This window comes from Momordica charantia, assembly GCF_013281855.1.
Source record: "Momordica charantia cultivar OHB3-1 chromosome 9 unlocalized genomic scaffold, Mcharantia_2.0 BLBB01000009.1, whole genome shotgun sequence".
Classification (NCBI taxonomy): domain Eukaryota; kingdom Viridiplantae; phylum Streptophyta; class Magnoliopsida; order Cucurbitales; family Cucurbitaceae; genus Momordica; species Momordica charantia.
The window spans coordinates 12,370,916-12,394,194 of record NW_028275167.1 but is presented as its reverse complement, the minus strand read 5'-3'; the positions used below and the strand labels follow the sequence as shown (position 1 = coordinate 12,394,194).

At 34.9% G+C, this 23,279-nt stretch overlaps 1 protein-coding gene across 2 annotated transcripts in view; it reads left to right on the top strand.

The window, feature by feature from the left end:
• Window positions 1–18,711: 18,711 nt before the first annotated feature.
• MAD1 (mitotic checkpoint family protein) overlaps window positions 18,712–23,279 on the top strand; it is a 65,116-nt gene continuing 60,548 nt past the window's right edge. Inside the window, exon 1 of one of the 2 annotated variants that reach the window (XM_022299459.2) lies at window positions 18,712–19,075. In XM_022299459.2, coding sequence (XP_022155151.1) covers window positions 18,878–19,075 — 198 coding nt within the window. In that variant the 5' untranslated portion in view covers window positions 18,712–18,877. The remainder of the gene's footprint in view (window positions 19,076–23,279) is intronic. The other variant, XM_022299458.2, reaches the window with a different exon arrangement.

Sequence of the window (23,279 nt, the reverse complement as noted above, 5' to 3'; positions counted from 1 at the left end):
AAATCCCGAACAAAGTAAATATCAAGCTCCACATGCTTGGTCCGAGAATGTATAACGGGATTGGCACTCAAATGAACCGCACCAAGATTATCACACCAGACAGTGGGAGGAGAAGACAAAGAGATAGAGAGATTAGTAAACAAGGATTGAATCCACACAAGATCAGCGGTAACATGAGCCAAACTACGATATTCGGCCTCGGTGCTAGATCGCGAAATAATATGCTGCTTCTTTGAGGACCAGGAAATCAAATTCCCACCAAAATACACACATGTACCAGAAGTCGATTTACGGTCATCAGGATCAGAGGCCCAATCAGCATCAGCAAAAGCTTGAAGAGTGAGGTCCCGAGGCTTATGAAACATAAGACCATGATCAAAAGTGCCAGCAAGATATCGAAGAATCCCCTTCACAACCTGCCAATGACAAACAGTGGGGGCATGCATGAACTGACAAACCTTGTTGACACTGTATGCAATATCAGGCCGAGTAAGAGTGGCATACTGCAAGGCTCCAACAATACTACGATATAAGGATGCATCTCGAAAAGATTCACCGCGAAATGCAGACACAACAGAGCCACCGACCTGTAATGACAATATCGTCAACATAAACCAAGATGAAACAACGATGACCATTACAATGCCGAACAAGTAAGGAGGAATCAACACGGGAATTAGAGAAACCAAGTGTATGGAGAAAGAGACTAAGGCGCTCAAACCAAGCACGAGGAGCTTGCTTGAGACCATATAATGCCTTTTTAAGAGAACAAACATGAGAATCACCTTTCACAACCATCCCAGGAGGTTGAGACATAAAGACCTCCTCATTCAACAACCCGTGTAAGAATGCATTATTAATGTCAATTTGTCGCAAACACCAACCATAAGCAAGAGCAAGGGTGAAAAGAATACGAATGGTAACCGGTTTCACCACTGGACTAAACGTTTCAGTGTAATCAAGGTTAGCCTCTTGATGAAATCCTTTGGCCACAAGACGCGCCTTGTAACGAGCTATCGAACGATCTGAATTGCGCTTGATTTTAAACACCCATTTACAACCAATAATCTTCTTATGAGAAGGAGGATTGACTAAGGTCCAAGTGTCATTCTGAAGAAGAGCTGCATATTCAGCTTGCATAGCTTTAACCCAATGATCACACTTCAACGCAGCAGATACGGAAGGAGGTTCAAAATCAAGATATTGAGCAACAAACACCCTTGGTTTAAATATCCCAGCTTTAGCACGAGTAACCATTGGATGATTATTCTGAACACCAGAATTAGAGGCCTCTGGAGGAGCATATCGAATTGGAGATGGCGAGACTGGAGGCAACGTGTCAGAAGAAGAAAATTCACATAAAGAAGTGGGATTAAGGGAAGGAGAGGAAGAATCCAAAGCACAAGAATTCGAATTAAGAGATGGGGAGAGAGAATGTGATAAGAAAGGTTGATGGGAAGTATCACATATAGGTGGTGAGGATGAAAGACTAGCCACAGACGAGGGAATAGGAGAGAGAGCATGAAGAGGTGATGGATTGGTAAGAGGAGATGGGATAGGTGTAGGTGAGGTTGGAATAGGTGTAGGAGGTGATGGACTATTAGATGGAATGGGTAAAGTACAAGGAGCAGAGGAAAGAATGGGTAATAAATTTTGGACGGTAGTGGATGAGACAGGATGAGGAGAAGAGGAAAGACGAGATGAGGGAAAACAATATTCATCAAACAATACATTTCTTGAGATATAAAGCTTACCCGAAAAGGATAAACATTTATATCCCTTGTGACTAGCACTATAACCAAGGAAAATACATGGGGTGGATCGAGGTTCAATTTTATGTTTGTTATAAGAACGAAGTGAAGGATAACAAAGACACCCAAACACTTTCAGAAAAGAATAATCAGAACGAGAGCCAAATAATATTTCCATGGGTGAAAATCTCTGATGAGCTGTACATGGTAAACGATTGATAAGATAGACAGCAGTGGAAAAGACATCATCCCAAAATTCTAAGGACAAAGAAGAATGAGATAAAAGAGTAAGTCCGGTATCGACTATGTGACGGTGTTTACGTTCAACAATCCCATTTTGTTGGGAGGTATAAGGGCAGGACACGCGATGTTCAATACCATTGATTTTGAGAAAAGGAATAAAAGATTTGAATTCACCACCACCATCACTTTGAAGTCTAATGATAGAAGATCCAAAAAGCTTTTCAACTTGGGTTTTAAAAAGAAGAAAAGCTTGAAAAGCTTCAGATTTATTATGAAGAAAATAGACCCAAGTATATCTTGAAAAGACATCAACAAAACTAATATAGAATTTGAAACCATTTCGAGAGGTCTTGAAAGCAGGACCCCAGACATCAGCTACTATGAGTTGCAAAGGGGCAGAGTATACAGTAATAGATTCTTGAAAAGGAAGAGTGTGACTTTTTCCAACAGCACAAGCGTGACATAAGGATGCCATTTTATTATTTGAATATGCAATATTACACGAATTTAGCACTTGTTTGACAGTAGGAAATGTTGGATGGCCAAGACGTCAGTGCCATATATCTAAAACAGAAGGCTTACATTGTGTGAAAGGTGTAAATTGTTCAGCAGAATCAGTATCACATGGAAAAGAAGTAGCAGGAGAAGCTAATGTATGAAGAACCTGAAGAGTGATGGTTGAAGAAGAAGAGCCATGAGAAAGAATGGTGGAAGGGAATGATGTAGAAGACTTAGCCTTGTCCAAAGAGAATGTGTACAGCCCATCAGAAACTTTGCCCTGTGCCCTGGAGTAGAATTTGGCCAGTTTGAAGGTCCTTCACAAAACAATTAGAGGAATGAAACTCAAAGTAAACATTATTATCTTTTGCAAATTTACTAACACTAATGAGATTTTTGGTAATTTGAGGAACATGGAGCAGATTATTTAGCAAAAAGATATTAGAAGGGGCAGAAGAAGATTTAAGAAAGGTAGATCCAATATGTGAAACGTTCAAACCTGAGTCGTTGCCTACAAGAACTCTGTTATTGCCATGACTTTCAGCTCCAATAGACAAATTTCCAAGATCATTTGTGACGTGATGTGAAGCACCAGAATCTGGATACCAGTTAGTGTCCCGATTGAGCTCCTGAGAAAGAGTAAAAGCATTCATCTGAGGTTGATTAGGATTTGATGCTGAACCATACGAAGGGGTCGGATGAAATCCGAACGAATAAGCCGACGAATGAGGGCCCTGAAAACTCCGATCAAAGCGTTGATAACACCTCGAGGCAGTATGGCCAAATCGACCGCAAAGTTGACACTGAATTCTGAAATTGTTATTCCAATTTCGCCCACGGTTTGATCGATTGCCTCTTCTTCCTCTGTTATTGTTCCAATTTCCTCTAGTATCTGTAGAATTAGCTTGATGTCCCTTCTTCGATTGTTCTTGAGTTGTTAAATTCACTGATGGTAGTGATACCTCAGTATTGATAGCATTCCTCTCGTTCCTTCCTTCTTGAGCAAGTAGTAATGAATACGTTTCTTGAATTGTTGGAGGATCAACACGCGCAGAAATTACCGACACAGTTGAATCGAATTCGGTTCCTAGACCGGCTAATAGATGCATTATATGATCAGTCTTCGAAATTGGTTTACTAGCAGCAGTTAGGGCATCAACAATTTGCTTTGCCTTTGCAAAATACTCCTTTAGACTGAGGCTCCCTTTCTTTAGGTTTTCAAGCTTCGATTTTAACTCCATAACACGAGCTAGGTTTCTCGATGAAAAGAGACTATTCAGAACAGACCAAATCTCTTTTTGAGGTTTCACACTCAAGCATTTGAGATAATACTTCTTTAGACATAGATCCAAGAAGCCACAATGTAATCAATTTATGTTGTCGCTTCCAATTTAGATATTCCTGATTCTAAGTTGATGAAGATGAACGTTCTCCTTCAACAGTGATATTTTCCGATGGAATTGGACCTTCAGGATCGATGAAGTCCTCCAGTCCATGGCCTTGAGCAGTCAGAACGTGCAATCGCCACAACAAGAAATTATCATCAGTCAATTTGACTGTAGAGATCTTGTTACCAGGATTAATAACCTGAATATGCTGATTTGTGATCGATATTTCAGAGGTGTTTTTCGACGATTCTAACGTCATTGTAAAAAAAAAAAACTTGAGTCGCTTGACTTAAAGCTCTGATACCATATTAAATTTCTAAGTATGCTTAGAAATAGTCTAGAGAGAAGAAATTGATCACAAATAATATGTCCTCATTTTTCATTCTACAAAAGATCAAAAACAGAGATTTATACCATATATCACAGCTCACCTCATAACAATAACGTAACAGAAATAAATATTTAATAACAGCCCAACTGCTTAGTTAAAAAAACAAATATTTAATAATAGCCCAACCGTTTGTAGTTATTTACACAAAATCAATGGGCTCTCTTAACACTCTGCAATGGCACAGATTCAGATTTGTTCCTTTGCGGTCGATGGAAAGAGGAAACTTATTATTGGAAGAGAAAGAGAGAGAGGGGTACAATGGAGGGAGTGAGAGAAAGAGAGAGGGTATGTGCGTTTTCAATAGGGAGAGAGAAAGAGATTAGGATTTCAAAAATTAAGAAGTAAAAACATATATTCGAGGTTATCTAAAATTTTGTTGTTCCTTCTTCGTAAATTGTTTATATATGAATATGAGTTGTTTGGTAATTTTCACATAGATCCATCATAAACAGTCTATATTTAGACAAATTTATAAATTTTAGGGTGCCTAAAAATAGTCTATTTATATAGTATTCCCATTTATTATTACTATTAATAACTAATTAATTAATCGTTGACCTTTACGGCATGGAATAGTAATTTCTCATAATTTTTTTTCAACATATGGCAAGTTGAAAATTGTTTTTTTTTAGTACAAGTGAAAATTGTTTTCTTGAAAAGAATGATGGTTTATGTTTTTGCCGCATTGGAGATTTGGCCAGGTTCTTCGTTTTGACCAATTAGCGTGTTTATTTATGTTATTATGTGATTTTGACAAGGTTGGAATTGGAAATATAAGGTTGCCACCTGTCGAGTTAATAAGCATGGGTACTATTAAAAAAAAAAGGTTAATAAACATGAAAACCTACTTCTAATTTGGATTTTTTTTAAGCTCTCCTTTTTAAATTTTATAAAAAATGTGTCAAATATTTCTAAAAATGGATTAAACTACCGGTCTGGTCCTAGAATTTTTTTAGGTCATATCTACTAGATATTTAAACTTTTATTCATGTTTAATAAAGTGAATTTTAGAAAATGTCTGATAGGTCCTGTTATAGGTGAAATTGGAACCTGCCACGTGACCTATCACCTGAAAGCACATATTTGAGCCTCGGTTTAAACAGGTCAAGGTAAGAAGGCTAGGCAAAATTCACTCCTAAATAACAACGTGAAAGTCGAGCTCTACATTGACTTAGACGCACGAATTTCATTGACGTATAATCCACTAATTATCAGGGACGGATCTCTGGTAACGGCAAACACTTCCTAAAGTTCCCCCTATAAAAAGTGGGATTCATTCCTTATAAAGGTACACGATTTTTACTAACCCTCAACTTGACACCAACTTAGACTAAGTACTAACACTAAACATCACATTAGACCTCAACAAGTTCTTAAACTGTATTCCAAAAAATTCTTTGAGAGGCACTCAACAGGATAATAATAGACTAAATATGCTTAACCTTGGAGTTTCCATAGATGATGGCTACATTCACTCGTATCGTTATAGGAAGTAACCATACACTACTTTAAATTTTCATAACTATTCTTAATATAATCTCAAAATAAAAAAAAAGAGAAAATATAGTCAAAATAACAGAGAGATCCTAAAACATTAATAGCTGCTTTATATAATTTATGTTCAAATTTCTACCCCACATCGTAACACACGACAAACTTAAAGGAAAAAAAAGGAGTGGGATGAAAAGCGTGTATTATTGGTGGAGAGTGAGAGGAGGACGTGGAAGAGAGGGCGCTGGAATGGATTCATTGAACCTCTTATGTGGCTACTGCCACGTGGAAAGTCAGAGTGGCGCATCTTACAAATGTGTGTAAAAAAAAAAAAAGAAGTCTACATTCGTCAATTCAATTGGGGGGTTTTATTTTTATTTATTAGATTTTGACATTGATGTGAAAGTAATTGCAGTGGACCATTCTTTTACAATGGAAAAATGGTCCATCCACAAGTTTTACCAATTCAACGTTCCACAAACACAACACCTGTATGAATAGAATTTATTAATTATTAAAGATATTGGATTCCTTTTAAATAGTTTTCTTATTCTTTTTAATAAATATTTACATAAAAGACGAATCGGTATTTCTATTGTGATATATATATCAACACAATATTATTAACTTAGGTATAATACTAATAGCAACAGTTCTAAACTTATCTAAAAAAATAGAATACTTGTTAAATTTTTAAGTATTTTTATAATTTTGATATTTCCATAAAATTGAGACTTGATATTTAAAATTTTGATTGAAATTAGTTATTCTATTTTATTTTTTTAGGGTTAAAAGGGAAAATTAGATCTTGTTGGCTGTCTCATGCTTAATGGTGGCGTTGCAGGGTGCAATCAAAATAGAACCAGTGGGCTTCACATGGCCCATCAAAACTGGTAACATAATAGCAATCACCAAATTAAAAAAAAAGGGGAAAAAAGTTAAAAAAATGCTGGGACAAGGAATCAAACTCATAAAAGAATGGTTAATTATGAACAAACAAACCACTACTAAACAGGTTCATATCGTAAAATGAGGTGACCAAGACGTAAATATATTAGATAGAAATCGCTGCGAATGCATGCAATTTCTATCCACATACGTGGCTCTCTGGAAGCCATGTCATATCGAAATCGCATCTATTAATTGCAATTTCGGGTGAAATCGGTTGCGATAAACCTAAAATCGCAACCAATGGTTGTAATTTCACTGCCCTACTTTTGAAAATACATTCAGGCCTACATTATTTGCGTCATTTAAAAAAATATTATTTGAAAAAATTATTTTTGTCCATATACTTTTAACTTTGGTTTATTCTCGTCTCTGTACTCTCAAAATGTCTATTTTGATCCCAATAATTTCAACTTTTGTTCATTTTAGTCATTTTACTTTCAAAATATTCACTTTAATCTATATACTCTTAGAAATGATCATTTTGATCATTATTGGTAAAATTTTAACATAACTCCTATATACATAGTGGAAATCATTTAACATAAAGTTAATATTTTATGAAATATATTGAGTATAGTGTCGTGTTAAAATTGTGATAGAAAAAAATGAGATAAATAGTCAAATGAATGGACCAAAACAATCACTTTTTAGAAAGTAAGTTGAAAATATAATGATCAAAACAGACATTTTGAAAGTACATAAACTAAAATGAACAAAAGTTGAAAATATAGGAACGAAATAGTATTTTAAAATTTTTTTAAAAGTTTCGTAACTAAAATAGATATTTTAAAATTGTAGGAACCAAACGTGATTAATTTATGAACTAAAATAAGTATTTAAAAAGTTTTAAGGACAAAAATGAAATTTAAACTAAAATCATGAAAAATATTGTTGTAGGGCAAAATACGACATGCCACATGGAGAGTTCAGACAAAATCAAACTCATAGATCTTTCTCCATTATCTCGAAAACAATCCATGGCCGACCTATGTTAACTTGAACAAAGATGACTCGATCCAACCACTGTTGGTAAAGAGAAAGCCATACACCAAGGTAAGGAGCCCAAACGTCTATAACCATATAACAAACTCTCGAATGACTTATTATAATAGTTATATGGATCACAACTTGAGATCCTATAAACAAGAACATCATTCTGAGCCCAAGTGCACAATCTGGGTCTTAAGATCTTTTGTACAAGGTTTTTCCTTTTCGCTCCAAATAATCGAATCTTTACTCGTTCTAAAGACACAATGAGAATTTACCATAAACAAGTATCATAATCTTTGTCCTTCGTACATCAAAACTTTGATATACTTGCATTTAATTTTTGTTTTGCAAAAGAATTCTTTTTATTCTTGTGATATTAGTTATATTGGCAACCGTATTGATACTAATATAGTAATAAGGTCAATCATGGTTGGATCCCACATGAGATATAATTAATGGAAATATAATTTAGACAATTAGATCATTCAAAAGCATGTTTGTGTTTTCTCAAAAAAAAAAAAAAAAAAAAAAAAGAGAAAAGAAAAAAGAAAAAAAAGCATGTTGTGTCTCACTCATTTTCAGGTTGTGTTGCCATCATTCCACTTTCAACTATGACCGCTCTAGAAGACTATTGTAATGACATAATCATCCCTTGCAAATAATTCAACAGAAAATAAAATTTAAATGTATTCTCGGTTTAAAAATAAACATTCAACTAAGAGCCATTTGATACAGTTATTCTCATGGGCTCGAAACTCGACAAGACACATAGGCATATCTCCGAGCGCCACGTGGGTTGCAGGCCTATTCCGAACTTGATAGGTCACGGAGGAAAAGCCCGCATAACCCAAAGGCGAATAGTCCAACTCAGTTACATTTATTTGGCAGGAGTACGATCTCACGTGCCAAGTATATTTAGAGGCAGCTAACGACCCTCTGCTTGTTAGTATAACTCGAATATCCCATAGTACGTTTCCCAAAATCGCTTCCCCATAAAAGGAGAAGTCAAACGCTTCTCAAATGTATACACTAACTTGCACCACACATTCCCCCCTCCTCCTAGTTCTTCCTAATTGAGTTCTAACTCAAGTATTAGAGTGCATTTGACAGAGCACCACATCAGTGTTGAGTTTGGTTTTACAGTTTACGCGCATGAGAAACATGCTACCACGTCACATCGGCCACATCAGTAGATTGGATTTCGACATCAACAATGATAAAAAAGGTAAAATTTGAGAGAGTGAAAAATTTATGAAAATATTAAATTTTTAGAGGGAGAAAAATGAGAGTGGCATTTTAGAAAAAAAGAAAAAATATATATATAGAGAGATTAAAATTTTAGAGAGATAGAGTATATAAATTTGTTAGACAGAGAAATAAAAAAAAGAAAGATTTTAAAAACAGAAATTTATTCATTTCGAATTTTGAGTTTAGTAACAAGTTTTCTCTAGGGTTCTTTATTGGATTTGAACTCATTCCCTCTTAATTAACCCTAGCTCATTTGGACCAATGAGCCACCCATGATGGTTCACTAGAAACCCTTCAGGTCTTGTCATATAGGTTTCTTACTCTAAATCCCCATTAAGAAATGTTGTTTTTACATCCATCTGATGCATTACTAGGCCACAAATAGCAGTAAGAGCTATCAGAGATCTAATAGTAGCTATTTTAGTTACAAATGAATACATATTGAAGTAATCAATATCATAGTTTTGTATATAACCCACAACCACTAGTCTAGCTTTGTACTTTTCTAGCATACCATTTGGTCTCATTTTCCTTTTAAAGATCCATTTGTACCTAATAAGTTTATTTACTGCAGGTAAATCTACCAATTCCTAGGTTTTATTTGTAATTACGAAGTTTAGTTCACTTTTAATTGCTTCTTTCTATAAGTTAGAATCTAAAAAATTTATAGCTTCTTGGTAGGTTTAAGGATCTTCATCTAACATATACATGCAAGCAAATTGACCATCTATTTCATTAGAGTTTTTGACTACGTACGTAGTTAAGGAGTCAGGTCCGAAACTTTTACTAACCTTTTGTGTTTTACTTCTCCTAGGTGTTTTGAATCACTAGTAGCACCAAGCCTAAGTTCAGCATCTATCATATCATCAAAAATAAAGGGCAAAGACATGCATGTTTGTTTGGAAATTCCACTAGATTTCATATCTATACTCACAAACTGAGTTATTACTTAAACACATGAACCTATATGCAGAACTATTTTGAGCATAACCAATAAAGATATAGTCAAAAGTTTTAGATCTAACAGTAGGTTTTTTGAATGCTGGATATGCCACTTTTGCTAACCCCACACTCTCAGGTAGCTGAGGTTGGGTAAATATCTTTTTAGAGCTCGTATGATGTCTTTATCTAGCTTTTTATGAGGAACCCTATTAAGAATATAACTATAGGTAGAAAGTACAGCTTCCCTCCACATATTATCAAATAAACAACTTAATAGCATAACATTCATCATTTCCTTTAAGGTTCTATTTTTGCATGCAGTTATTCCATTCTGTTGAGATGAACATGGAGCAGTAACTTCATGTATAATTCTATTTGATTAACAAAACTCCTTAAGACAATTATCACTATATTCACCACCCTTATCTGATCTTAACTTTTTATCTTCCTATCTAATTCATTTTCTGCTTTAGCTTTGAATCTAAAAAACATATTACTTGTCTCATCTTTAAATTTCAAGAGGTATATTTTCATATATCTAAAAAAATCATCAACAAAATAAATATAGTAATTTTTCCCACCTCTACTAGTGGTGTTTTTGAAATAAACTAAATTAGAATGAATTAATTCCAACAATTCAATACACCTTCGGTGATGGGTTTAAAAGACATTTTTTTTGCAAATTTTGCTTCTATACATATAAGACATTTTGCAATTTCAGATAGTTGGGAAGCATTAATTAAGTTTAAAGTTCTAAGTCTTTAATTTTAATCAATGCAATATTCACATGTTCTAATCTACTATGCCACACATCAAAATATTCAACGATGTAAGTGGAACGAGAATCAATTTCATTAGTAGAGATATAAGCAGTGTTAAGAACAAATAGACCATCGGCTATATAGTCCTTACCAAGAAAGTCACCATTTTTTGTGATGATTACCTTATCAAACTCAAACACAATTATAAGCTCAGCCTAGTTCAGTAGAGTTATAGACACTAAATTTCTACTAAGGGAAGGAACATACATCACATTACTTAATGATAAAGTTTTGCCAGAGGTAAGTTTTAGAAAACCTTTCCTTTCCCAAGTACTCCAGTAGTTACCAAGTTTCCATTAAAAACACACTTGTCATCAACAAAGTCTTGGAATTCGTGGAAGAGGTCATTGTTCAAGCACAAGTGTCTGGATGCTCCAGTGTCAAGAATCCAATCTAACTTATTCTTCACCAGATTCGCTTCCACATACCATAGTAGCAATGATTTCGTCTGTCTTTGCAAGGTTGGCTTTTAGAGTATGCTTTTGATCTTGCTTGTCTTTCCACTAGGTGCACTGGTAGGATTTGTGTCTTAGTTTTCCATAAACATAATATACTAGTTTGGACTTCTCGATTCTTCCACCATAATTGTTTAATTAGAATCTTTCTTCTTTTATGCTTTCTCCTTAAGAATATGTTTCCTTTCTTTTTTTAACTTGTCTTTGGAAGCACTAGAAGATTTGACCAGGTCAGCATTAATTGAATTTATGAACTTAGAAGAAAGCTTATCTTTTTTGCTATTGGCTTCCTCTGCACACATGTGACCGATCAATTCTTACAGAGTCAGGTTCTTCTTCTTGTATTTTAGGTGGTTGCGATAGTGCTCAAGGAAGGAGGGAATTTTTCAAGCAGCACATTCACCTAAATAATTTCACACATCTTCATGCTTTCGGTCAGCACATTATCCCAAGGTTTTCGTACTCATGAACCTGATCCATTATTGGTTTGTCATTTGACATATGAAATTGCAGTCATTTATCGACGACGTACTTTGGACTCTAAAGTATCCCAAATAATCTTTATAGATTTTTTGGACTATAAATAGATCAAAGAGAGAGTCATTCAGATGGTTGAGGAGATGCCCATGGACCGTCTTGTTGTCTTTCTCGAATTTGTCAGTATCAACGATATTGGTATTAGATGTCTCGAGATCACAACAGCAACTGAAGCAGTAGCGACAAACTTAACAACAACGACAACAACGACAACGGGCTGAGTAGTGGTAACAACGGTCATGGGCTACGCAATAGTGAGGATGTAATTAATATTCAACTATTAAAAGAAAATCAGTAGCTTCTAGGACCAACTTCGCTAGTTGGACTCGTCGAGCGATTCTAATTTTGACAACTTTGACAGGACCTTCTCAGATAAGATAGTAGCCATGAATTTTGCTTCCAAATTGTAGGAAAGAAGAAGGACAAAACTAAAACAACAAGCAAAATGTTTGTTGTGTCATGGGCGGAACCACTACCTTGAAAGCAAAATCAACGCGACCTTGATGCTAAATCGTTGTACTGCGGAATACTCCCCAAGGTTAACACGACCTCCGACTCAGACGTGCACGTCAAAACAGAGTTGAATCAAACTCGTGCTCAGAAAAACTTTAGAAACACAAATGAGATAATGGAGAGGATGGGAGAAAATAAATGAGATGAATCGAAGTGACTGGAGTAGACTGTATTTATTATTATGGAAATACCAAAAATAGTTTTTTATTTTACAAATAAATAAAAAAAAACTCAATGCACCAAGATTGACAGGATAAAAAACCGTAAAAAAATTAATTTAGAAAAATTAGTTCAAAAAAGAAAGGCACAAGCTCGAGCTAGTCGAACAGTAGCGACGATGCGCATGTGAGGTATGCTTTGGTCTTACCTCAAACTATGTTTATATGTCCACTCCAAGTCTTTAGCTTATTAGTCTCTCCCCAAGAGATAAATTTCCCATGTTCACAAAGATTGTTTTATATTGTCATTTCCAATAACTATGTTTCTCATTTCTCATTTTCAAGAAGGATTTTTAAAATTGTGGAGAAACTTTTGGAAACAACAAAATCAAATTTTTCAATTTTGAGAAAAATAAAATAAAATAATTATTTTATCATTTTTATTTATAAAATACATAATAAATATTAAAAAATAAATGTAACATAAAAGTTTGAATATTTAATTAAAAAAACTATGGAACTGAGAATGACTAGGAATTGATGATACGGAAGAAGAAATATTTTGTCAAAGGTAGTATGGAAAAGAAGAAAAAATGTTTAAGTTTGGAGATAAAGGGTATTTTGTGAGTTGTTACCACTACTATGCCTTTCATTTGGACTGTTGATACTTACAATGACACTTGAGAGAGGTGTAGAGGCCTAGTAGGAAACATCTAAGGCTATAAAGATAAAATGGTTAGGTACTTGGTACTAGAACTCAAATTTATATATACACATTGTATGACAAGGTTTAACTAGTCAGAATCGATTCGAATAAGCCTAAATATCGTATTTAGAATGTCACAATATGTTATGCTCTCATCAACGTCCAAACCTCCTATAACTCCATCATGGTAAACAGTTTGTATCTCATTCTACGACCATCGTAACTCACAAACAAACGGAAGCATTCTGCATGAAAAAAATCAAGGGAAACCAATTGGTTTGAGAATTAAAAAAATAGCATGGAAAACTCAGGCGAGAACTATGGTAACCTTGCCCAAGTTTCTTATAATTATAACCGACTCAATCGAAAGTAATAAGAAACCCACGATTGAAAATAAAAAATACAAAACTGTTCTAAAAAACACTCTAACAACATTCTTATGAATTTTGTCAGGTTATTTCGTCACTCCGTATAACAGAAATCAAAAAAGAAAATTAGAGTCCTAAAACAAATATCAATTGGTAAAACAATGGAAAACCTACCTCGTTCACTGTTGAATGGTGAAAATGAGGGTTGCCTTGATCGGTAAAAAGGATTTCTTCAAAGTAGCTAAATGATCAAAGTATTAACTTTTTTTTTTTACAAATTGGTTGGTAAAATTGAGAAGAAAATGTTCCCCTTAAGAATTTTTGTTTCTAGAATTAATAATGGTAAGTACAAATTGGTTGGTAAAAGTTGGGGGTGTAAACAGCTCGATTTTAGTGGTCGAACCAAAGCTGAACCGAAAAAATAACACAGGACATTACAAAACTAAGTCGACTGATTATGCATGCTAAACTTGCGCCTAACCGACTGATGAACCGAGGGGTTCTTCAATTCGGCAAGACGGTTGAATCGTGCGCTTGCGCATGGTTGGGTGCACGAGTTCAGGTTGAGTTCGGGCTGGGTGCTGGAGCGCGCGCAATGCATGTGCCAATTTTCATGTGGACCTCCACCCTTGCAGCCTCGTCTGGGCCTCAAGGTTTATTTTCTTTAATTTTTCTATAATTATACTATTTGTTTTTTAATGGAAAATACAACATTTAACATTAATATTCAATTAAATCTAATCGGAATCCATTATAATCGTGAATAAATATAATCACTTCACTTGTTTGATTTTCTTAAAACTTAGGAGACACTAATATAATAATAATACATTCAAATTTTAATATCATCCATAGTTAATTTTTCATTCAACACTCAACAATATATTGCTAAAACAAATACAAAATCATAAATCAAAACTACTATTAATTATCAAGTATCAATAAGAATAACAAATTGAAATAGGTCTGAAATTCAAAATCAACAATAAAATCAATAAGTCACAATTACAACCCAATAAAGAATAAACGATAAGGTTTCAACGAAATATATAGCTAATAGTAAACTTCATGTAGAATCATTCATCATTCTTCCTCTTGTCCACATAGCATGCTGCTTTCTCTGTGCATCTTTTGAAACCTAAACAAATAAAAAAGAGGTTATAACTAATTTATAAATATTAGAAATAGAAATTGAAAAACCATAAATATATGTGATTTTGCGATGAAGTTTCGAATCTTATTTAACAAAAAAACCTTCCTCCAAATATGATAGAAGATCAACACTAATAGCGTTCGAATGTAGCAACTTTTGTGCACAAATAAGTGTCTCAACTGTAACTGGAGCCAATGTAGAGCGAAAAAGGATAAAGTATTCTCCCACTAGTGTGAAATGCAGACTCAAAAGCAACAGTAATACTGGAATTGATAAACATCTCGTGCAACCTTATTAATAACACTTATTCAGAAGAGTTTACTTTCCACTAACCTAAGATATTAAAATTATCATCATCTTATGTATTATGCTTTGAAACATAACTTTCCACTTCTGAATCCACATCATTTTTATGATTTATCATATTAGTGACTTGAAAGCTAAAGAGATTTACAACACTAGTACCTATAGAAGCTGCAGTAGATTGACTCATTCAACTCAGTGAACTAGAAACATTCTCGGGCATAAGCAAATTATACTCATTAAATAATTGTCTCAAAATAGCTTCCACTTTTTTTCCCATTTCATTTGCAACATTAGCCTCAAATAGCTGATTGAAACAATACATATGAAAGTCCATCTTATGACGAGGGTCGAGAACAAATGCAACATATAATAAGTAATTCGTCTTTTCACTATTCTCCCAATACTTAATTATATTTCAATTGCATTTTTTTCGCTATGGCAATAAGAGTGAGATTACCACAATCACAAGAATAGTTTCTTATACGATTTTGGATAGTATAAATCTCATGAAAGACCATATTGGATGTACTATAAAGAGAACCAGAAATTATTCTAAGGGCCACCTCCTAAAATATTTATAAAAATTTAGTAAATGTACGAGCAATCTCCCAATCAGTACTTTTCGGATTTTAATCATCTTTCATGTTAAAGTATGTTATGACATCATCTTCTAATCATTTAAGCCTTCCCAAGATTTTTCTGTAGACTTAAGCATTAAATGTGTAAAGTTTCATCTAGTTGGAACGTCAAGACATAAAAGACTATTGTTAGATATATTCTCTTGTCTACTTTTTAAATTTACCAAATCTAGTAGGACTAATCTAACAAATTTTAGAGCATATATCAAATTTGAGTCACTGAGTCATGCACATCTTTCAAACCACCACTCACAATTAAATTCAAAATATATGCACAATACCTACATGCAAAAAGTCACCGTTCAACACCAATCCCTGTTTGAAATGCTTAATTATATAAGCAATAGCAGTATAATATGTTGAAGCATTATCCACAGGCAACGTCAACACCTTTTTGTCCCCATTGTTTCAAACATTTTTCAACTTATCTTCCTATGGTCACCCATTTATGACTATCAATTTGAGAAAAGTTAACGATCCTCTTATGCAACTTCCCATTAATCAATAAAATGTGTAGTCAAAACTATATAATTGTTATTTTGGCAGGATGTCCAAGTATCGGCGGTTAGTGAGATTCTATACCCTTGATTTACTAAAAGTTCATTCATATCTTGTTTTTACTACCATATATTGCTAAAATATCCATAGCAATTATAGTTTGAGAAGGGAGATCAAACTTCAGTTCCAATAAAGTGATGGTCCCCTCCACAAATCTTCTAAAACCTTCACTTTTCACAAATTTAAAAGACAATTCATCAATTATAATCATCTCAGCAAGGAGCCTTCTAGCATTATTTACACTAAAAGCTGCGCATTTGAGTGAGGTATTTATTGTATTTACTTCTACATTCTCATTATTTTTAAATACTAACTTTTGTTGAGATGCACCTTTGGCATTTACGTAAGGACTTTTTTTTTTTTTTTTGCAATAACTCTCAATATGTTATTTCCCAAAAAAAAAAACTCTCAATATATACTCTCATCGTCCCGTCTCATTCATATTTGTGTATGATATGCATATATAGTATCACATTAATTACACTTGCCTTGTGGTCTATTTTTAGTACACTAAGGTAATCAAGTAAAGTTAAAGTTATTTACCTCTTTTCTTCGAGTCCAACTGGTGGTGGTGGCATCTCATGAAGGCTATCCATATCATCATTCTCATTCTCACAACCATGTTCACTTTCTTCTTTAACAATGATATCACCCATGAGTCATGACAATCACGAAAAATAAATATCATCGATGGGAAAGGAACTATCAAATAATGAAAGTAAATACTTTTGTTGTAGAAGTTGGTTAGCAATAAATTTCTGGAATTTATTGTACCCTAGGCGAGTTTATTTGGTTACTCGCCTGAGTTTAGGGTTTGTTTGGGTGGTGGAATTAAATGTGACTTTTATACCTTCATCTCGAGCGATGAAATTTTAACCTTGTTTGTATTTTTTAAATGCTCCAAGTTCTTAAAACCCCAGCCATGAGATACTATTTTGGGGGATTTTGTTAAAACTCACTGAGGATTCTTCGAACTCGTCGAGTTCTACAACCTCATTTTTCTGAAAAATGGGGATAATATAATAAATTTATCTCGTATGACGTGTCAGAATAAGTTGATTTAGGTTCGAAAAAGATGTTTTTAAAAGTTAGGTCATTGAAAAAGTTTTAGGTCATTTTTGTCAGTAAATTGACCCAAACAATCTAAAAAGTTTTCGCTTTGCTCAAGTTACCTAATTTTTCAAAATTTCTTTTTCTAATCTAAATTAATATTTTAATCAATCAAACGAACGGTGAAATTACACTGATGTCCCTAATCTATTCTCTTCTCTTCCCTCTTCCATTCTCAAAATTCTCTTCAATTCTCTTTCCCAATTTTCATATAATATTATTTATCACTTTCTATTTCGTAGAAATAATTGCAGCGGGACCTTTAATTCAAAATGTTATGCCCATTCTTATTTTCTTTATTTATCCCTACTCTTGTTTCTCAATTTTCTTTCTCTTCTCTTATTTTTCGATTTCGATTTCATCACTTTCTGTCAATTCAAATGGGGATTGCGATACAACTCTAATCTCGAATAGTTTTTTTTTTTTTTATTTATTTGGGTTTGTTGAAATTAGAATGGACTTGAATTCATATGACATAAATCTCCCCCTCTTGATTTTTTTTTAATATTTGGGTTATGACCATTAATATTGAGCTTGAATCTCACCAGAAATTGCATAAATCTCGCCCAAAATTCATAAATCTCGCTCGATACTTGTGTAAATTTGTCCATGATTCAAGCAAAACTTGAGCGAGTTCGAAGAAAACACGCCCGAGATTCATGTGAACTCGGACGAGTTCGAATAAACCTAGCTTGAGTTATGAAATTTGTGGATTAATGAGCGAGTTTCAATGACTTCGGATGAAGTTAAATGGCGTTATAATATAATATGTGGAATCTACTCAATAAAATGGTTGCTTGGCTTGTTGTCTTCATGCACGGATCATTATCCTCAGGTATGTGGTTTAAACTCCAATCATGGTCATTTTTTAATTTTTATCCTATTTGTAATTTTTAGAAAAAAAATAATAATTTAAATTCGACAAGTTTCAAACTCGAGCCCTCGGTCATAAATGGGTGAGGCCAAAGAATAATTTGTTAACAATTTAAATATATCTAAATTGTTTTGAGATACCAAGTTGTAAAAACTCGTCCGTAAATTGATTCCTAGCAAATTTCATAAAAATTCCGGTGAGTTCGAAGAAAACTCCCCCGAGTTTTTGCCTGATTTTTTCGCTCCATACTTCAAAGTTTTTATTAAACTAATGGGACAATTTTGTACTTTAACATTTGGTCAGAAAATGTTGTTTTAGATCAGAAAGGCATATTTTAAAATAGCAGGTCATTTGAACGATTTGAAAAACTGGTTAGGTTAAAAAAACTCCCCCGAGTTTTTGCCTGATTTTTTCGCTCCATACTTCAAAGTTTTTATTAAACTAATGGGACAATTTTGTACTTTAACATTTGGTCAGAAAATGTTGTTTTAGATCAGAAAGACATATTTTAAAATAGCAGGTCATTTGAACGATTTGAAAAACTGGTTAGGTTAAATTTGTTAATTCCCATTTTTGTCCATTTTCCAATAGCCAATGTTTAAGCTTCGAAATAAGGAGACGGCTCTAAGTTGTTCACAATCACAATTACAATCACAGCACATCCACATTCCATCATTTGGTCGAAATCAAGCTCTTCAGCAATAAAACGACCGTTGTTTTCAAATTGGGCAGTGCAGCTGCAGTTCACTTCAACAAACCCTAACCCAGCGATTTGAGAGGCAGCAGCATGATCTTGAGGACTCCTCCGCTGAAGAAGCAACGATCCGATGTGAGGGCTCTGCCCGATGCCTCGTCCGGAGCTGCGTCAGATCTGCCGCTCGTTATCTATGAAGACCCTCTTCCCTCGCTGCCACCAACGTCTCAACCAGAGTTGTCGCACAACCACTCTGAGCCCATGCTCTGCACTTACCAATGCCGCCAAATGGTCCGCAAAATTCCATCTCTTTCCTCTTCTCAAATCCATTCCTTATAATTGATACCTCATTTCGTTGTCATGTTATTTGGTAAAGTTCATTAGTTGTTCGAATTGTTTGATGTTTCTGAGCTCTCCTTGGAGGTGTAGATGTTAACCTGTCTTAACCCAATTGACTATTTTGATTGAGATGATGGCTAGAGTATGCTCTCCAGTCATTGGGTCATGATTTCTTAAGTATTTTGATTGAGATGGTGGTCTGAGAGCCATGAATTTTTAAACCATGTTGTGGAATAAGGTCACACGAAAACTCCTAAAGTAGGAGGTCTTTAAGGGTCTGGTGAATTCAAGCTCATTACCGCCCATTTTATATATTTTCCAAGATTACATGTTAAATCAACCTTGAAATTTGAGATGATCATGAGATATTTCGGGCAGATTCAGAGGGAGGCAAATAGCTGCTTCTTTCCAGCTAGTCATTGAGGTTTGTACTATAATCTGATACTTTGTGGCATAACAATCTCTAGCAAGTATGGCACCGACCGAATTTGGTTGGTCCACTACCTCTTCTTCTCTTAGTGGGTATGGTGTAAACCAAGACCCCCGAATGAAGGTCCTTAATTAGGGCCTCTCTTAAGGATGTGTGAGGTATACATAAGTTGTCACCTTTGAAGAGATAGCCATTGACTTGAGTGAAAATCTGCTGTACTGCTATGATGAAGACATTTAGTCCAAATATCGTGGAAGTCTGGATCATTGTTATAAGATGTGGGTAGATTAGAAAAAGCCGTAATCTCACCTTGTAGTATAGTTAGCAATGCTCCCTTCCTGCTAAGAGCCTAAGAGCATATACAACCTTATTCAAAGCTCCATTTTTATGTTTGATAACAAAATCAAATGTTGTAGAAAATAGAAATGAAAGCCATATGGCATGCAAATGGATTTTTGAGTATGCAGGAATTTTAAAGAAAAGTGATCTGTAAAAAGGATATATTCCTGACTTAATAAGTAGCGTTCCCATTACTTAAGGGCCCTAACAAGGACATACAATTCCTGCTCGTATGTGCTCCAGTTTTGGCGAGATGGACTAAGTTTTTCAGTGAAATATTCAATGGGATGCTGGTTTTGAGATAAGACAGCCCCTATTCCTATGCCGGATGCATCTACCTACTGCTACTTCGAATGGTAGTGTGAAATCAGGAAGACGTAGGACTGGATTTTGAGTAAGTTTATTCTAAGATGTCAAAGCTGTCCTGCTGGGTTTTGCCCTAATGAAAATTCCCTTTTCTTAAACAATCAGTTAAGGGTCTAGCTAGTGTATTAAAATCTTTTATGAACTTTCTATAGAAGGATGCTATACCTAAGAAGCATTGAACAACTTCTACGGTTTGGGGTTGGGGCCAGCGGATATTGCTTGAATTTTGAAGGGTCCATTCGTACTCCAACAGCACTAATAAGAAATCCTAGGAAGGATATTTCAGTAGCTAAAAATATACATTTCTTAAGGTTAATGACTAGTTTATTCTTGTGTAGTGTAGTAAATAAAGTGTTTAGACGTGTAAGGTGATCTTACCTACTTTTACTATGGATTAAAATATCATCAAAGTAGACAATAACGAATTTATGTAAGAAGGGAAGAAGAACCTGATTCATCAACCTCATGAATGTGCTAGAGGCGTTCGACAACCCGAAGGGCATGACTAACCTCTCAAACAAGCCTTCGTTCATTTTGAAAGCGGTTTTCCATTCGTTTCCTGAGCGAATTCGTATTTGGTGGTCCCCACTGCGAAGGTCTATTTTGGAGAAGATTTCAACTTCTCCTAATTGATCCAAAAGATCCCCAATTCGCGGTATAGGAAATCGGTATTTGAACTGTTATTTTGTTGATAGCTATGCTATCAACACACATTCTCCGAGACCCGTCTTTCTTAGGGGTGAGGAAGGCTAGAACTGCACAAGGGCTCAAGCTTGGTTGGATATGCCCTTTCTCCAGTAATTCTATAATCTGATCGTGTAAAATCTTATACTCCGTAGGGCTCATTTTGTAGTGGGGCAAGTTAGGTAGTGTAGCCCTGACAAAAGATCAATGTGATGTTGTATATCTCGTGAAGGAGGGACAAAATCCTATGGTTGGAGAAGCTCAAGAAGCTCGTCAAGAAGAGACTGGATAGAGAGGTGAACTTTTGGGGATTCGAACTATCCCAAGATGTGAACTCTTTTACAATCAAGGCTAAAAGTGGTTTGGATCGCTGAAGGAGAAGTTGTTTGCCACTGCAAATATGAAACAAGTGGCCTTTTGCAGTATTTGTGGTACCATGTTGACATGTTGATGTAGTTAAGTAGCTCTTCATAGCTTTTCTCGAATATTAGCTACTGTTATAGCTTTTATTTTAGTAGCTTTACTTTTCCTGCACAGTAACAATAGTTACTCATGTAATTCTTAAGCTTGAAACCTCTATAAATAGGTTTCAGCCTTTTAATGAAAGGGCATTGAATCATTTCTTAAAAAAACCTTGTGAGGTGCTGCATCAAATTGGTATCAGAGCATCTCGATTTTCTGGGTTGTATGGCGGGAAAGAAGTCGATCAACATTGGTGACTCCTCTCGTCAACAAAGAAGTGGAGCAAGCCTCCATTCTCTCGCCACGATCATCAACCGCACGCTTGCTGTCGGTTGAAGGAGAGGTGAAAACCATCTAGCAGGATGTCGGCGAGATTAAACAAATTTTGGAGATCATCCATGACAAGCTCGAAGCAATGAGTGTACAGCAAGCTACGGTTAGAACTCCTCCTCAAAATTCTACAAGATTGGATCAAGAAATGTGGATGGAGGATCAAAGGACTAATTACCTGCCGGAGAGGTACCATACACCACCAAGAAGAGTCGAAGAAGTCAATCGGAGACCAAGAAACCTCCAAGAACAGCACCTTGTGCAGCCTAGAAGGTACCAAGATTATGTTCTTGAACCAAGAATGCTCCAAGAACTGAGAGCTGTCCGACAAGACTTCAACCAAAATCTTGGAGTTTGTACACTAAGAAGGTATCAAGAAGGTTCAAGCAACAATGTTGGAGTTTGTACGAATTTTAACAAATTAGTTTGATACAAGACTAAGGTATTTTGCCACCAAACTCCAAACAACAGCCATGGAATTTTTCTTTCTTCTTTTACAAAACTCCCAACTAGAGAAAAAAACCCAAGTGATACCTTAACCAAGATGGGAAGATTTTGCCACCAAAAGAGTGAAGACACTTCAAATGATTTCATAAGACCAACAAAAATTTCAGAGGATGCAAGAGGTAACTCAATTTTGCCTCAAGTTGCTGCCTTCGATGTTGATTTCAGAAATTGTGGAATCCAAACTCTTCTCAGGTTGTGGCAATTGAACAAGAGTATGAGTTTTTTCTTAAGTTTGACAATTATTTTGATGGGGAAGAAGAGGTTGATGAAGAATTGATAGGAACAGATGATGATTCTACTTTTTCTTTGGCTACATTGTTCTTTGAAGTGGAAATGCAATATGTTAACGGGCAAAAGAATCAACAAGAATCTTTATTGAGATTTGGGTCAAGAATTTCATAAGAATTGTCAAGATGAACCAATGAAGAGGGAGAATCTTTTACTGGCTTCTAATTTTTTCCAAAGAAAACTCCCTTGGATAAGTTCAAATAACATAGAGGATGAATTTCTTTTGAGTTTTGCTGATTATTTTGATGAAGGAGATGAAGATTCTCCAATTGAACTTCAAGAACATCGGCTACAAGAAAATGCAAGAAAGCTCTTCCTTCCGAGTAGACTTCAAGAATGTAAATACAAGAAGAAGAAAGTGGGTAGTTTTCCGAAGGATCCCTAGGAAAAGAATGTTGATAATTTGGAACACTTTTGTCTCAACAAATTATTGCATCAAAATTTCTTGGGATTTAATTCAATTTGGTCACTTTATCGTTTTTTTGATGAGTTAAAAAAGACATTTTCGATTGGAGTATTTTTGAACCACAAGAAGAAGCGAGTTTCTAGTTTGCGGATTGTTCACCGCCTTCTAACTCCACTACTTTTCAACTCGAGGACGAGTTTCATTTTGGGGTCAGGGAAATTGATGTAGTTAAGTAGCTCTTTATAGTTTTTCTCGAATATTAGCTACTGTTATAGCTTTTATTTTAGTAGCTTTACTTTTACTGCACAGTAACAATAGTTACTCATGTAATTCTTAAGCTTGAA